At 36.9% G+C, this 16,422-nt stretch overlaps 2 protein-coding genes and 1 pseudogene across 2 annotated transcripts; all 3 read right to left on the bottom strand.

Annotated features, from left to right (window-relative positions):
• Positions 1 to 753: 753 nt before the first annotated feature.
• LOC110304796 (olfactory receptor 1-like) lies at positions 754 to 1,689 on the bottom strand. The gene has a single exon (XM_021176392.1). The coding sequence runs from the start codon at positions 1,687 to 1,689 to the stop codon at positions 754 to 756; it is 936 nt and encodes a 311-aa protein (XP_021032051.1).
• Positions 1,690 to 11,368: 9,679 nt separating this feature from the next.
• Positions 11,369 to 13,877, bottom strand: LOC110304521 (annotated as a pseudogene).
• Positions 13,878 to 14,665: 788 nt separating this feature from the next.
• Positions 14,666 to 15,601, bottom strand: LOC110304404 (olfactory receptor 1468-like). Its single transcript, XM_021175777.1, has one exon. It carries the CDS (start codon positions 15,599 to 15,601, stop codon positions 14,666 to 14,668), a length of 936 nt encoding a protein of 311 aa, XP_021031436.1.
• Between the last annotated feature and the right edge of the window lie 821 nt (positions 15,602 to 16,422).

Below are 16,422 nucleotides of genomic sequence, written 5' to 3'. Positions count from 1 at the left end.
TAAGATAGAATGTTTTGTATTTCCTCATTGTTTGTTGTTATGTCTCTCTTTTCATTTACGATTTTATTAATTTGGATATTGTCTCTGCCCTTTAGTTAGTCTGGATAAGGGTTTATGTATCTTGTTGATTTTTTCAAAGAACCAACTCTTGAATTTTTGAATTTTTTATTGCTCTCTTTATTTCTAGTTGGTATAATTTAGTGCTATTTCCTGCTGTCTACTCCTCTTGGTTATATTTGCTTCTTTCAAGTATGTTGTTACATTGCTAGTATGGGATCTCTCCAATGTCATTATGAGGTCACCCTCTCAGATGAGAAGGGGAAAGGAGATGGAGTAAAGAACTCTGCAAGGGGGCAATGGGAAAGAGTGCAACATTTGGAATGTAATAATAAACGTAAATAAATAAAACAATTAACAATAAAAATAAAACTGATATTATAGACAAAGAATCGTGCTAAAAATGTCAAAATCTTAGGACAGATTTTAATGATGTATAGAATGTAGATGTCATTTAGAAACGATATATAAACTATAGTTTAAGAATCCTTGTGCAGTAGTTTTCTAGTATCACAATGGCATGAAGGCAGATTAGGGTCCATAGTTAAAATCACATTTTACATATTGAATAATTACTAGAATGCATCTTTTAAAAAGTAGCCTACTCTTAAAAAGTAAATATCAGAATTCCTAATATTAGTATCAGTAAATTTACTTGATAATGTTCTAAAGACATCTGAAAGATGATTATCATAGTCAGAAGATAGTTTTCTTTTGAAATAATCGTTTTAGGGATCCCTTCATATCTCTGTTCCTCAGGCTGTAGATGAAGGGGTTCAGCATGGGAGTCACCACGGAGTACATCATAGACGTGACAGTGTCCTTTAGAGTAGAGTTATTAGCAGATGGACCTAAGTAGAGGCCAATAATTGTCCCATAGAACAGTGACACCACAGACAGGTGAGAACCACAAGTGGAGAAGACTTTGTGGATGCCTTGAGTTGAAGGGACCTTGAGAATGGAGGAGATGATGCGTGCATAAGACACTGTGATGAGTAGAAATGGAAGTACGACACCAAGCCCCCCTATGATAAATATCACCACCTCATTAACATGGGTGTCAGAGCAGGACAGCTTCAGCAGAGCAGACATGTCACAGAAAAAGTGGGGGATCACATTGTCCTCACAGAATGACAATCTGGCCATGAGCAGGGTGTGCAGCATGGCATCGAAGGTGGTCAGCACCCAGCACAGCACTACCATACTCACACAGAGCCTGGGGTTCATGATGCTGGTGTAATGAAGAGGGAAACAGATGGCCACATAGCGGTCATAGGCCATAACCACAAGTAGGAAATTCTCAAGGGCTGCAAAAAAAAGAAAAAAGTACATTTGTGCCAGGCAGCTTGTATAAGAGATAGATGGAATTTGACTCTGCATGTTCAGCAGCAACTTGGGCATTGTGACAGAGGAAAAGCAGAGATCAGAGAAGGACAAGTTGCTGAGAAAGAAGTACATGGGTGTGTCGAGATGGGAGTCCAGTATTATAAGGATGATGATAATGAGGTTCCCCAGGACAGTGGTGAGGTACATGGCCAGGAACAAGACATAGAACATGTGCTGGTGCTCTGGGGGAATGGGCAGGCCCAGGAGGAGGAACTCAGAGATGATAGTTTGGTTGTTTCCAGGCATGTTCTTTCTGTAATATCTGTGAGGAAATTAGTGATATACCTCACAATTGTCCCATAGAACAGTGACACCACAGACAGGTGAGAACCACAAGTGGAGAAGACCTTGTGGATGCCTCGAGTTGAAGGGACCTTGAGAATGGAGGAGATGATGCGTGCATAAGACACTGTGATGAGTAGAAATGTAAGTACAACACCAAGCCCATAAAATGAACACATTTGAAAAAGTTTTTATAATTATCTCATAGTCTTCATATTATCTCTATATTCTAAGTAGCTAGAGTTTCTATTGAGATAAATAATTTAATTCTTTGTTTTTTATTCATGCTTCAGTATTTCATCCTTTAAATCCTACTCTAATCTAAGGTATAAAATGTATCAGCTTTTCTCTTACTAGTCAGTTAGTTAGTTGGCCTCAGGGATTATGAGTAGGTTCATCTCTGTCAGTTTCTTGCATCTCAAAGTTCTAGGCTTCAGCGAAGATGGTCTTATTTTATGATTACATATCTACGCCAATGAGAACTTCATGTTCTTGAATGGCATAGATTACTGTTTCAGTCTTAGGTTGAATTTCTATCTTATCCTCAAAAACTGATTTTTAAAATGAATGATGCCTCCCACCATGAATGATGTCCCCCCCCCTAAAATGTGGTGCAAGCATTACACTCACAGCAAATTCCAAATAAAACTTGCACCTTTGCAAAGTTCAAATAAAACCCCCACCTTCAATTTGTTTCTCCCCTTTGCCATACCCCTTCAGTCTCTTGTATCAGAAAGGAATCCATGAGCAATGGAACAAGTTGAGAGTTTTATTTTATTCCTTTGTTTCTCTTACTATCTATGCATCATTTTATATGTCCTATAAATCTTGAACTTCATTTTTTCTTTAATTAATGATTGTCCTAAATATTACCACTCTAGAGAAGAATAGCATCTCACTTGAACTATTGGAACCACCCCTCATTTCACCTCACTGATTCTGAACCTCAACACTTAGTTTCCTTTGATCTTTATATGTACAGTAAAAATCCAGTCATCCGTTCTTGCTAATGACTTGTTTGTTGGATTCAAAATGCTTGTATGATAAAATCTGAATTTCTTTCAGGGGCACACCTGACATTTTTGTACCTACACCTCCCCTACCTCCACAGCCACGTTTGGTCATACAATATGCTTGAATTCCGTTGTTCAGCTATCATGGATTTTAATGGCTGTCTCTCAGTGCTCTGAGATTCTGACATGGAGTTTCATCTGCCTAACAATTTCTTTTCATTACTGCCATTCACCTGGGTTACCATTTATCCTTCAGGCACAGTACCTGTAGCTTTAAGATAAATCTCCTAAGACTGTCTAGCGACCTGCTGCCATTTCCCAATATGTCTAGTACTTATCCTACAGGACTTGAAGCCCTGATCAGATGTTTATAATGAACTTCTCACAGATTGTAAGGTCAGTTCTGGAAAATCATGTATGCCTTTATCCTGCAATATTGATTGATACCCTGCTTGCTGACTGCATTAACCAATATGCCATAAATATTATCAGTTGCCCATTGCACTTAGCAATGTACTCATGCACTTTTGAAGAAACCAGTGTGCTTTCAAACTAGAGTAACTACTACTATTAATTCTTCCATCAACAAGAATTCCTAGTCTTAACCCTTTACCCCTGGGTTTGATTATCTGTTATAATATTAAAGTATCTAAATTTGTAATCATGGACAATATCATAGAGCTTCATTTATGACACTCATGCTACCAAGTGGAATGATAACCTAACCATCTACATTCTTTATTACATGTGGTTTCATTTGGTATAAGTAGGCTAAGAATAAGGTGGAAATTTTAGAAATTGTAGAAATAGTTCTGCCCTCCTCTTTTGCGAGGTTTTTTCCAGGATGCATGTCCCAAGTGCTTATTAATTTAATGTGTTGACTTGGCTTTGCCCTATATTAACTTTCTACATACTTGGCAATATGGTTAACATTTACCTTAGTCCACTTTGAGTCTCTCAAATAACTTGGAATTATGTGGTTGACTTCATATAGACATTTAAGGCATTAAAAGAAAAATCTGTAGTTGCCCAAGAAAAGAAGGCTCTGCTGCCAATACTTTCAGTTTCAAGCCTGTAGTTCCAGAAATGCCTTGATATTGTCTTGATTTCCTGATTTACAGAGCCTGTATTGCTCATTCTCTCTAGTCCAGAGAGCTGACTTATTAAAAATGAACATTAATTTACTTTGTTTGTCTCCCTCACTACCAATCCTTATCTCTATGTACATTTATGTGCTAGTATAGTAAGGCTTCCTTGGAATTATAGAATATTGCGATTTCAATAATTATCACTATGCCTTAAATCTGACAAATGAAACAAAAGAGTTGCAGAAATACCAACTGTTGAAGTACCCAACCTAAATTGTTTGATTCATCTTCATTAATATTTTTTATATTTTAAAGTTACCTAGTGATATTAAGAAGGGGAGTATCTACTGAAAACACACATACAGAGTTTGCCAGATGTTTTCTTGCCATAAAGCTGTGAAGACCCCCATCTCATGTACTGAGGTGAGTAGGAATCACAGATGAGAAGTTCATGTACAAATGCTTTGTGAAGAAGACAAGAGCTTTGTTTCTCCATGATCCAGGAAACTCCAAGTTCCCTGGATACAGTAAACTTGTGAATCATCTAAGACTGTGGTTCTAAAACTTAATGTGAGTGAAAACTCACCAGGATATTTCATTAAAATGTTGATATCATCCTTCAGTTAAAACATTACATTTCCATTCACACCTAGAGAAACTTACTTGCTGTGGTAAATTGACTGAGTTTCCTTTGAATTTATAGTTTATTATGTCCTTCAGAAAGATAGAAGTGCATTCTTGAGGGAAGATCTATACAAAATTTTATATGCTTCTTTGATGGTATTAAAATAAAACAAAGTTTAAGAACTACTGTATGAAACCTGTATGAACTACAGAGCTTTTGCTATATTGAAGTGATAGAGTCAGGAGAGAATATAGCATGATATTAACTAATATTATCAAAACATACATGCAAACCAATAGGGAAATACTTGAACAGGAAGTCTTGAAAGGCAGAGAGACATAGAATAGAGAAATTATCACATTTAAAACTCAACACTGCAGAACATCTATTAACCTGGGAAAACTAGGCTTTTGGATTAGAAGGACAATAAAGGCAGTCACCACTATTCCAAACTCACCTAGGATTTCTTCAAGTGACTTTATGAGGCCATCCTGAGATTTTATTACCTTTATTAACTGTAGACTTGTAAAGTAGCACTTTTATGGTCATACTCTGTGTACATTCCCTGCTCATACCTGCCAGTCTATTCATTCCTGGGCCTAAGGGAACCTGTTCCCAGAGGAGTCCAGCTNCTAGAATAACCCANNATGATAATTAATAAAAGTAATTAGCACCTTCTAGGACCAATTAAGGGTCCTGTACTAGTGAATTGGTTATAAATCTGATCAATTCTGAATGTATTTATTGTGAAGATGTAGATGGCATAAAACTTATGGATGTATGTGAAGTCTTTGGTTCCCTTGGAACTGGCACTAACTTCATATGCCAAGAACCTACTTTTTGGAGAGTGAACGTGTTGTTGGAAGACCCATAAAATACTTAAGTACCAGCATATAAAATGTATATAAAATATATTGGAAGGATAAAAACTCACACAACAATCCATCAATTTTGAGGAAAAGCACATGCTTTGGAAAGATTTCAGGCGAGTGCTATCAATATAATATTGGTATTATACCAATACAACTTGGTATAAACAGGCCCTAGAAGAGACATATATTCTACTAACAAAAATCATGTNTATATGAATTAATATTTATATATGTCAATAAAATTTAAAAACTCCCTCACATAATGTTAAATTATTTGTTAGATAAATATATTTTAAGAACCTTGATCTTCATTCTCATTGTTGCTTTTGTCTCCTTACCTCTCTAGGCAAACTTCAACAGCCTATCTCACCATCATAACACCTCCCATTGTAGATGTTATGATGACCCATAGATGACATTTGTAACTTCTGCTTCCAGTGTCTGTTCCTTGCATTTGGCTCTCATCAACTGGTACTTCTCTAGGTCACAGAGAAATGTGTCATAGGAGATCTCCGTAACATATATACAAATACTAAGTTCTGTTGTCCATCTTGATAGAATCATTTTAGACAGTGGGAGAGGTGGACTGGAGTTCTTTTCTTGGATTTTTGCATTGTAACTGGAAGAATTTAAGTATGTAGCACCAGGTTTAAGGNGAAACCAATAGTTTTGGCAATAGCCTGGGCTGTTTGTGCATTTCAGTGGTGCTCCTTTAGCCAATGACTAGAATAGATATAACATATTCAGGACACTGGAAGTTTCTCTACAAACTTATGNTAATGTCCTATTGCCAAAAAATACACAAATATCTAACTGAATATGGGAATCAANCTGGTAACTAACTTTGTCCACTGAATATGTTCAGGCTACTAGAAAATACTCTGCATAATAATAGAGGAGAAAAGTAAATACCAACCCAGCTATATACCCATTGACTTACAATGGTGATGTGCCTACATGATATTGTATTACAATAGTAGAATAACACTTGTATGTGCAACAAGCCACTATTTTATTGGATTTAAGGCTCACTCTAGGATATGCAATCCAAACCTGACACTGATCAGATGACTAAGAAACTAGGACTACTTATGCCAAGGACCTAGGAGAAAATAAATACTATTGTTCTGCTAGCAAAATGTAGCAATATAATGACCTGTAACTACATTCTGCTATACCCATACATCAGNGTTTTGCTCAGCCTTTGTCAGAGAAGCCTCCTCATGCAGCATATGGAAACAAATGTGGAGACCCACAACTGTACAATGTGCAGAGGTTGATATGCCTTCGAACATTCAGTCCTAAATGTGTGTCTCCATTAAAGTTCTGTTATTTGCCTTCACAGAACTATGCTAAAGAGGAGGCAGAAAGAAAGAAAGTAGGAATAGGAGACACCAAGGTCACAGTGCCTTCCAGACACAACAGGATGGGTGCACATGTGAATGCCCAGTGACTGCCATGGCACACCTAGGGCCACACAAGTCAAATCAGATAGCAGTCCCAGAGCTGAGAAGATGAAGCTGACATGATTCTCCATTCTAACTCAGAAGGTATCTGCTATTGATTATTACTCTCACAGGAAAAATTAATTTTCTCCAATGGAGTCTTACTGTGTATACAAACCACACTTAAGGGCAGACTCCATGTCAAGAAGTAGATGGCCAAATATACTAAATGGTATTTTTTGGAGGTTTTTTTTTTAATCTCATAATTGTCTGTCCGCGTTTTATCTTAGTGTTCTTTTGCTTATATATTAGTTACTGATTTTTATGGGTTTTATGCATGTGTGTGGGTATATGTATTCCTGCATGTTTATATGCTTCTTCTACTGTATATTTTTGCCTATTTGTGTTCTAAATATATATATAGAAAAATGAGGTATTTATTTAAATGTGTAGAGAGATAGTAGAGGAGGTTGGAGGACATTTTCCCGTCTTTTACTCTACAGTGTAATCTGTCTTTGGCAGTAAAGTGTGTTTGTTGTAGGCTGCATGGGGTAGCTTCTGTTTCCTAATACAGATTTCTGTACTATGCCATTTTGTTGGGGGTAATCAAGAACATTAATATGCAGTTATTAGTAAAATGTTTTCCTCAGAACTTGCCATTTTGTTGGTTTTTTTTTTTGTTATCTTAGACCTCTTTTGGATTAATTATACTAAATTTTTAATGACCTTTGGCTACTTTGTTGTATTTATCCTTCACTTTAATTAGCAGTTAACCTTCCATGAGGGCTGGCATAGTGGTCACAAAAATCAGTGCTATGATTTTCATAATGGAAACTTTTCTCTTTCAATTTTCATAGATAGTTTTAATGGGTAGAGTAATATGAGCTGAAAGTTATGGTCTCCCAGAACTTGAATCACATCTTTCCACAACCTTATGTCTTTAGGTGTCTCTGTCAATAAACAGGTGTAATTCTTATGGGAGAGATTTCCCCAGTGACTTGATCTTTTATTATGTGTTTTTAATCTTTTAACTTTTTTTTTTTTAAGATATTTTCTTTATTTACATTTCAAATGTTATCCCCTTTCCTGGTTTTCCCTCCGAAAACACCCATCCCCTCCCCCATCATCCTGCTCACCAACCCACCAACTCCTGCTTCTGGCCCTGGCATTTCCCTATACTGAGGCATAGAACCTTCACAGAACCAAGGGTCTCTCTTCCCATCGATGACTGACTAGGCCATACTCTGCTACATATGCAGCTAGAACCAGGAGTCCCACCATGTGTTTCTTTGGTTGGTGCTTTAGTCCTAGGAAGCTCTGGGGGTACTGATTAGTTCATATTTTTGTTCCTCCTATAGGGTTTCAAACCCCTTCAGCTCCTTGGGTACTTTCTCTAGCTCCTTCATTGGGAATCCTCTGCTCCATCCAATGGATGGTTGTGAGCATCCACTTCTGTTTTTCAGGCACTGGCAGAGCCTCTCTGGAGACAGCTATATCAGGCTCTTATCAGCAAGCTCTTGTTGGCATCCACAATAGTTTGGTGGTTGTGTTTGGGATGGATTCCCGGGTGGGGCAGTACACAGCTTTGAAAAATAATGAATTTATTAAATTCTTAGGCAAATGAATGGATCTGGAGGATATTATCCTAAGTGAGGTAACCCAATCCCAAAAGAACACACAAGATATGCACTCACTGATAAGTGGGTATTAGCCCAGAAGTTCAGAATACCCAAGACACAATTCATAAAACACATGAAATTCAAGAAAAAGGAAGACCAAAATTTGGATACTTCGATCCTTCTTAGAAGGGGGAACAAAGTACCCATCGAAGAAGACAAAGTGTGGAGCAGAGTATAAAGAATTTCAACTTTTTACTTGAAAAGTTACAGAGACAAAGTGTGGAGCAGAGTAAAGGAATATTTTAACTTTTTACTATGTCACATCATGTTTCCTTTGTGGTCCTTTGTGGTCTTTGGGGTTCTGCAGGCCCCTTGTGCATGGATGGGCATATATTTCTCCAAGTTTGAAAATGTTTATTTCATGATTTATTAAAAGTATATTCTATGCATTTTGATGGCATTCACCTCATTCTTCTTTTCCCACAGTTCAGATGGCTGTTATTTCCTGGTGTCCTAGATTTCTTCCATGTTTTACTCATTTAAAATTCTCAGCTGCCCTTTATTAAGCAACTCATATCCTCTGCCTCGTGTTCCAATCCTGATACTCCATTTCCCACATTTCCTACTATGTGAGGGAGGCTTTTACTGAGGATGTAATTTGACTTACTCAGTGACTCATTTCCAGTGTTATTTCTGTTTGAATTTTCTTCTGTCACTCTGTTTATTGAATTATTATTCTATTTTAGGCTTGTGAATATTCATGTTTTCTTTGAGTTGTTAAGTATAGTTGAAATAACACTTTTACATTCTTGTTAAAACTTTAAAAATTATGTAAAAATTAAGAATTCTTAAGAATTTTTATAAAATAAAAACTTATAAAATGATTCATCCTAATCAATATCTTTCTGTAAATATATACATGTGTGTGTTAGGTATACATATATAGATTAGACACAACAGGGTTGAGACACATATATAGATATAGATAAAGAGATAGAGTTAGAGATAATGGTAGATATAGAGATAGAGAGATAATAAAGTAACCCAAAGTAAGAATATATCAGTTAGAAATATAAAACATATACACTAGTATGTTTATATATAGATATTTAGATATATTAGATCTATCATCTATCTATCTATCTATCTATCTATCTATCTATCTATCTATCTATCTCTCCATAATCTATAGCAGTGTCATGCATATAGACATAAATGTCAATATAGGTACAGATACAGAGACAAAGATAGAGAGAGACATGTAGACATAGATGTAGACATGTCATATGGTGTCAAAGAAACACAAAGCGAGGTTTTACTGCTTAGAACTGCATAACATAGAGACTGATCCAATACCTTGACTTTTGTTTCTTATTGTACAATGAGTATAGAAGTATAGATATATAAGTTGTATGTAAACTCAAATCCTTTTGAACATGTTTACCCAAAAGGAATGACACTTAGTTGCAGCATATTATGATATTGTTTTTAATTTGGAGAAATGTTCATATTCATTTTTAGTAATTGTTCTATTTGTTGAAATTAATATAATACTACAAATTATTTCCTCTTTACTTCATTCAAATACTCAAATGCAACCCCAAGTCCTCTCTGAAATTTGTGCCTTAATTTTTAATTGTTAATTATATATCCCGATAACTCTATATACTTCTATGTATATACATTCAGGGCTGATTATTTGGTTTTGAATACCAGTTGGGGCCATATTACCTGAATAGAAGACTATTTTATTACCCACTCTCAGTATCCCTTACCTACCTATAGTTATTTTTATACCATTGAGACTCCATGGAGTTTTTTTCTCCCATGTTAGCATGTCTCTTGTCATTGTTTGGGCTATGTTGATGAGACTCTATAGAAGTAGCTTCTCTGACATTTCTAACAGACATAATCTCATTTTCTGTTCCTTTGGATCATACAATTTTTCTATTTTTTCTTTTGCAATTATCCTAGAGCATTAGGTACCGCAGCTGTGTTGTAGATGTATCTATGAGTTGGGACTGGGCAACCCAGGATCACTTGTTCTTGGCATTTTCATTGATTTTGGTTTTCTGTAATGATCTCTTGTCTTTAACAAGAAGCAGAAATCAGAGTGAGGAACTAGAAAGCAGATAAGACTTTAAACTCTCCAAGCTTGACACAAGTGATATTTCCTCTGGCAAGACTGCTTTTATGAAACCCTGCCAACAGCTGGGTACCAAGTTTTCAAGCCCTGAGTCTTCAGAGGACAGTTATATTAAAGTGACCATATTCAATTCCTCTACCACCATAGTCTCATAGCCATATCATAAAGCACAGTGCACTTAATCCAACTTTAACGGTCCAATGTCTTTAACAGTTTCAATATAGTTAAAAAGTTAAGAGTGTCTTCTGATACTTGAAGGAATCTTTAGCCTCTATAAGCTAAAACAAGAAAATTATATAATCCTAAGGTACAATGTAACAGGATATTTATTAACATTAAAGGGGGAGTAGTAGAGGTCATGAAGCATATTTCAAAAAAATGATGCTACAGCCTCAAAAATGTTAACACAATGATAAGATCTGAGGACACATTCCTATTTATACATTGTAACTCTGTCCTTCTCATTTATAACCTTATAACACTAGGTAGAGAAAGAAGGTTAGAGGGAAAAGAGAGCATTGATTTTGATAGACTACTTCCTGCTGATTAGGGACATCAAGTTCCCTGGAACAACTTTGATATTTGTTTTAGGATATGTTCTATCAGCAACCAGAAACCAGCAACCAGCAAGCAAGAAGCAGCAAGTAGCAACAGCAATAAAAGGAGCAGTAGCAGCAGCAGCACCAATAGAAGCAACAGCAACTGCCCTACCAGTATTGGCATCAGCAGCAGGAGGAGGAACAGCAACTTTATCAGCTCTTGGGAGTCTAGTGGTTTTTTTTTTTTTTTTCTACTTGATTACTTCATAAAAACATCTGAAATGTAGTTACCATAGTTAGAAGAGAGTTTTCTTTTGAAGCACTCGTTTTAGTGCTTCCTTTATGTTTCTGTTCCTAAGGCTGTAGATGAAGGGGTCCAGCATGGGAGTCACCACAGTGTACATCATAGACATGACAGTATCCTTCAGAGTAGACTTATTAGCTGATGGAAATAAGTATAGACCAATGACTGTCCCATAGAACAGTGACACCACAGACAGCTGAGAACCACAAGTGAAGAAGACTTGTGGATGACTTGAGTTGAATGGACTTTGAGAATGGAGGAGACAAAGTGTACAGAAGACACTATGATGAGTAGAAATGGAAGTATAAATACAAATGCTCCAATCATCATTATCATTAACTCATTAATGTGAATATCAGAGGAGGCCAGCTTCAGGAGAACATACAGATCACAGAACAAAATGGGGTATCACATTGTTTTCACAGAAAGACAACCTATTTAAGAGCAAAGTGTGTAACATGGTATACAATGTTGTCAGTGCCCAGGAACCAAATAAACAAACCCCCAAAAACTCAAAACAGGAAAAAATATCTCCAATATATATTGGAATAGATAATTCATTAACATTGCAAGAAAGAGGAACTGGGACCTACTAAAGAAATAATGGATATAAAATAAGCAAAACCAAGAATGGCCAAAATCCAAATTCTGTAGTTCCATGTCTGGGGATTTACTTTCAAAGGGTTTAGATGGCTCTTCCTCTCCAGATTTTATGCCTGCACTGTACAGCTTTATTTTGTGGGCGGTTGCCACTCCCTATGCATAGTTGTTGTTGGACAATGTCTCATTGTTCTGGCATATAAGGGTCACTGCTAAACCCCAAGATTATTTTATAGCTTCATCCAGTAGCCTCACACAATCTCTGCTTTCTCAGAGCCTTCAAGCAGAGACCACACTGCCATGTGCTACATGTCATTGGTGGCTCCCTGAAACCATGGAGGAATAATCCATGAATTCTTCACTCTGAAATCTTTCATGTTTCTAATGACAGCACTGTGTCAATGAAACTGCCAACTTCAGCTGTTGGCTTGAGATGGAGTCTGGCCTCTTTGCATCACTGTTATGCTCTTTTCCATGTTGAAAGCTTAGATGGGATGAGTCTTTCCCTGGTGTTATCCTTCCTGCTCAGATGAGTAGGCATCCTGGGACACAGAAATCCAGGAAGCACATAGCTCTGAGGGGAGAAGTTATCCAATGGAATGGTATCCTGAGTGATGGGGCCCAGGAACCACACTGCTTTGTGGTGGGGCAGTGTCTCAAGGGAAGGGTATCCTGAGATGTGGGATCCAAGAAACCACATAGCTCTGTGAGGAAGCCTCCTCAGCAGACGTGTGCAGCTCCCAGGGGAGGGTGTCCCCAGCTGAGCTGAGGAGACCAAGAGCCTCAGCTCTGCTTCACCTCTTTGCTTCAGTTTTTTGCTTTTTGGCTTATTTCAATGACAGAATAACATCAGGCAGCAAATCTCATAAGAGATTTATTGGGAGGGACAAGTCCAAGGTTGGCTGTTTCTGCTCCTGGAGAAGACAGCATGGATTTTGACAGTAGGCAGGGGTTATACAGAATTTCTTAGAGGGTGGAGCTTTTCATGGCAGAGATTTTTAGTTTAAGAATTAGTGAGATTTCAAGTCCTGAGCTTGGGGAGCTCAGGAATTGGTGGATTTTTCTATTCAGGGATTGGTGGGTTTCTGTGGGAAGCTTAGGGGTGGGTGAGTTTTCCTGTTCAGACTTGAACTAAAATTTGCCAAATCTGAGAAGGGTCCTTTTGGGGGGTGGGGTTCTGGAGATGGGCTTTGTGGCATTTACAGAGGCTGTCAATGCTGTTATGATAATTAGGGAGGTCAGAAGAAGGTGCCTGGGTGCTGGAGATCCTCAGACAGAGGCCTGATTACTCTCTTGCCTTGATTTTTACAAAGTACATAGTTACAAAATATTTAAAGTTATCAAAGGGAGTCCACAGGAGGGAGTGTAACCTTTTCTTAGCACTTGAGTTAGTTTGAATAGCCAATTTTTTCTTCTACTTGCTTTTATATGTGGAAGAAAGTAAACAGGTATAAAGTTTTTAAATTCAATGTTTCAAAAGTGCAAATGAGCAGAAGAGCAGCATCCAAAAAAAAGCAAAACTTTCTATAATATTCTAGCTCTTGCCTCATTACTGGAGAAAAAAATTAACAGGCCATGGATATCATAATTCACAGCAAAATACGAAACACAGCCTGATAGTGACAGTGTTATAAAAACTGATTTAAGCCAGGGCATCTCATAAATGATAACAAAGACATGGGGGGAGTATTTAGATATAAAATTGTGGAATAGTTTGAGGAGTATTATCAATTCTTTGAATGCCTGATAGAATTCAGCACTAAAACAAAGTGTCCTTGGGTCTTTTTTCCTTGGGAGCTTTTTATTGACTGCTTCTGTCTTTTAAGGGGTTATTGGATTGTTTACTTTACCTGATCTTGATTTAATTTTGGAATGTGGTATTTGTCTACAAAACAATTCATTTCTTCTAGACTTTCTGGTTTTGTTGAGGATAAGCTTTTTAAAAATAAGATAGGGTGTTTTGTATTTCCTCATTGTTTGTTGTTATGTCTCCCTTTTCCTTTACAATTTTATAAATTTGGATACTGTCTCTGCCCTTTAGTTAGTCTGGATAAGGGTTTACCTATCTTGTTGATGTTTTCAAAGAACCAACTCTTGAATTTTTAAATTCTTCGTAATGTTGTGTTTGTTTCTAATTGGTATAATTTAGTGCTATTTCCTGCTGTCTACTCCTCTTGGTTAAGTTTGCTTCTTTCAAGTATGCTGTTACATTGCTAGTATAGGATCTCTTCAATGTCTTTATGAAGTCACCCTCTCAGATGAGAAGGGGAAAGGAGATGGAGTAAAGAACTCTGCAAGGGGGCAATGGGAAGGAGGGCAACATTTTGAATTTAATATTAAATGTAAATAAATAAAACAATTAACAATAAAAATAAAAATAAACAAAGAATCCTGGTCAAAATGTCAAAATGAGCACAGATTTTAATGAAGTATAGAATGTAGATGTCATTTAGAAATGATATATAAACTATAGTTTAAGAATTCTTGTGCAGTGGTTTTCTATTATCAAAAGGGTATGAAGGCAGAGTAGGGTCCATAGTTAAAATCACATTTTATATATTGAATAATTACTAGAATATGTCTTTAAAAGTAGCCTACCCTTAAAAAGTAAATATCAGAATTGCTAATATTAGTATCAGTAAAATTACTTGATAATGTTATAAAGATATTCGAAAGATGATTATAATAGTCAGAAGATAGTTTTCTTTTGAAATAATCTTTTTAGGGCTCCCTTCATATCTCTGTTCCGCAGGCTGTAGATGAAGGGGTTCAGCATGGGAGTCACCACTGTGTACATCATAGATATGACAGTCTCTTTCAGAGTGGAGTTATTGACTGATGGACATAAGTAGAGGCCAATAATTGTCCCATAGAACAGTGACACCACAGACAGGTGAGAACCACAAGTGGAGAAGACCTTGTGGATGCCTCGAGTTGAAGGAACCTTGAGGATGGAGGAGATGATGCGTGCATAAGACACTATGATGAGCAGAAATGGGAGTATAACAACAAGCCCTCCTATGATCAATACCATCAACTCATTAATGTGAATATCAGAGCAGGCCAGCTTCAAGAGAGCAGACAGATCACAGAAAAAATGGGGGATCACATTGTTTTCACAGAAAGACAACCTAGTTAAGAGCAAAGTGTGCAACATGGCATGGGACATGGTCAGCAACCAGGACAGCAACACCAGACTCACACAGAGCTTGGGGCTCATGATGCTGGTGTAATGAAGAGGGAAGCAGATGGCTATATAGCGGTCATAGGCCATGGCCACAAGTAGGAAACTCTCAAGGTCTGCAAAAAAAAGAAAAAAGTACATTTGTGCCAGGCAGCTTGCATAAGGGATAGATGGAATTTGACTCTGCATGTTCAGGAGCAACTTGGGCATTGTGACAGAGGAAAAGCAGAGATCAGAGAAGGACAAGTTGCTGAGAAAGAAGTACATGGGTGTGTGGAGATGGGAATCCAGGTGAATGACAACGATGATGATGAAGTTCCCCAGGATGGTGGTGAGGTACATGACCAGGAACAGGGCATAGAACAGGTGCTCGTGCTCTGGGGGAACGGGCAGGCCCAGGAGGAGGAACTCAGAGATGATAGTTTGGTTGTTTCCAGGCATGTTCTTTCTGTAATATCTATGAGCAAATTAGTGAGATACCCCACAATTTTACATAAAATGAACCAATTTGAAAAGTTTTTATAATTATCTCATAGTCTTCATATCTTCATACTTTCTCTATATTCTAAGTAGCTAGAGTTTCTATTGAGTTAACAAATTTAATTCTTTGTTTTTTTTTTTTTTTATTCATGCTTCAGTATTTCATCCTTTAAATCCTACTCTAATCTAAGGTATAAAATGTATCAGCTTTTCTCTTATTTGTCAGTTAGTTAGTTGGCCTCAGTGATTATGAGTTGGTTCATCTCTGTCAGTTTCTCAAATCTCAAAGTTCTAGGCTTCAGCGAAGATGGTCTTATTTTATGATTACATATCTATGCCAATGAGAACTTCATGTTCTTGAATGGCATAGATTACTGTTTCAGTCTTAGGTTGAATTTCTATCTTATCCTCAAAAACTGATTTTTAAAAATGAATGATATTTTTCCCCTAAAATGTGGTGCAGGCATTGCACTCACAACAAATTCCAAATAAAACTTGCACCTTTGCAAAGTTCAAATAAACCCCTACCTTCGATTTGTTTCTCCCCTTTGCCATGCCCCTTGAGTTTCTTGTCTCAGAGAGGAGTCAATGAGCAATGGAGCAATTTGAGAGTGTTATATTATTTTTTATTTCTCTTACTATCTATGCCCCATTTTGTATGTTCTATAAATCTCAAAGTTCATTTTTCCTTTAATTAATGATTGTCCTAGCCAAAGGTGGTGGCACAAACCTTTATTTATTTATTTATTTATTTATTTATTTATTTATTTATTTATTTATTT

This window comes from Mus caroli, chromosome 11, assembly GCF_900094665.2.
Source record: "Mus caroli chromosome 11, CAROLI_EIJ_v1.1, whole genome shotgun sequence".
In the NCBI taxonomy this organism is placed as follows: Eukaryota; Metazoa; Chordata; class Mammalia; order Rodentia; family Muridae; genus Mus; species Mus caroli.
This window is presented reverse-complemented; position numbering and strand designations above follow the sequence as displayed.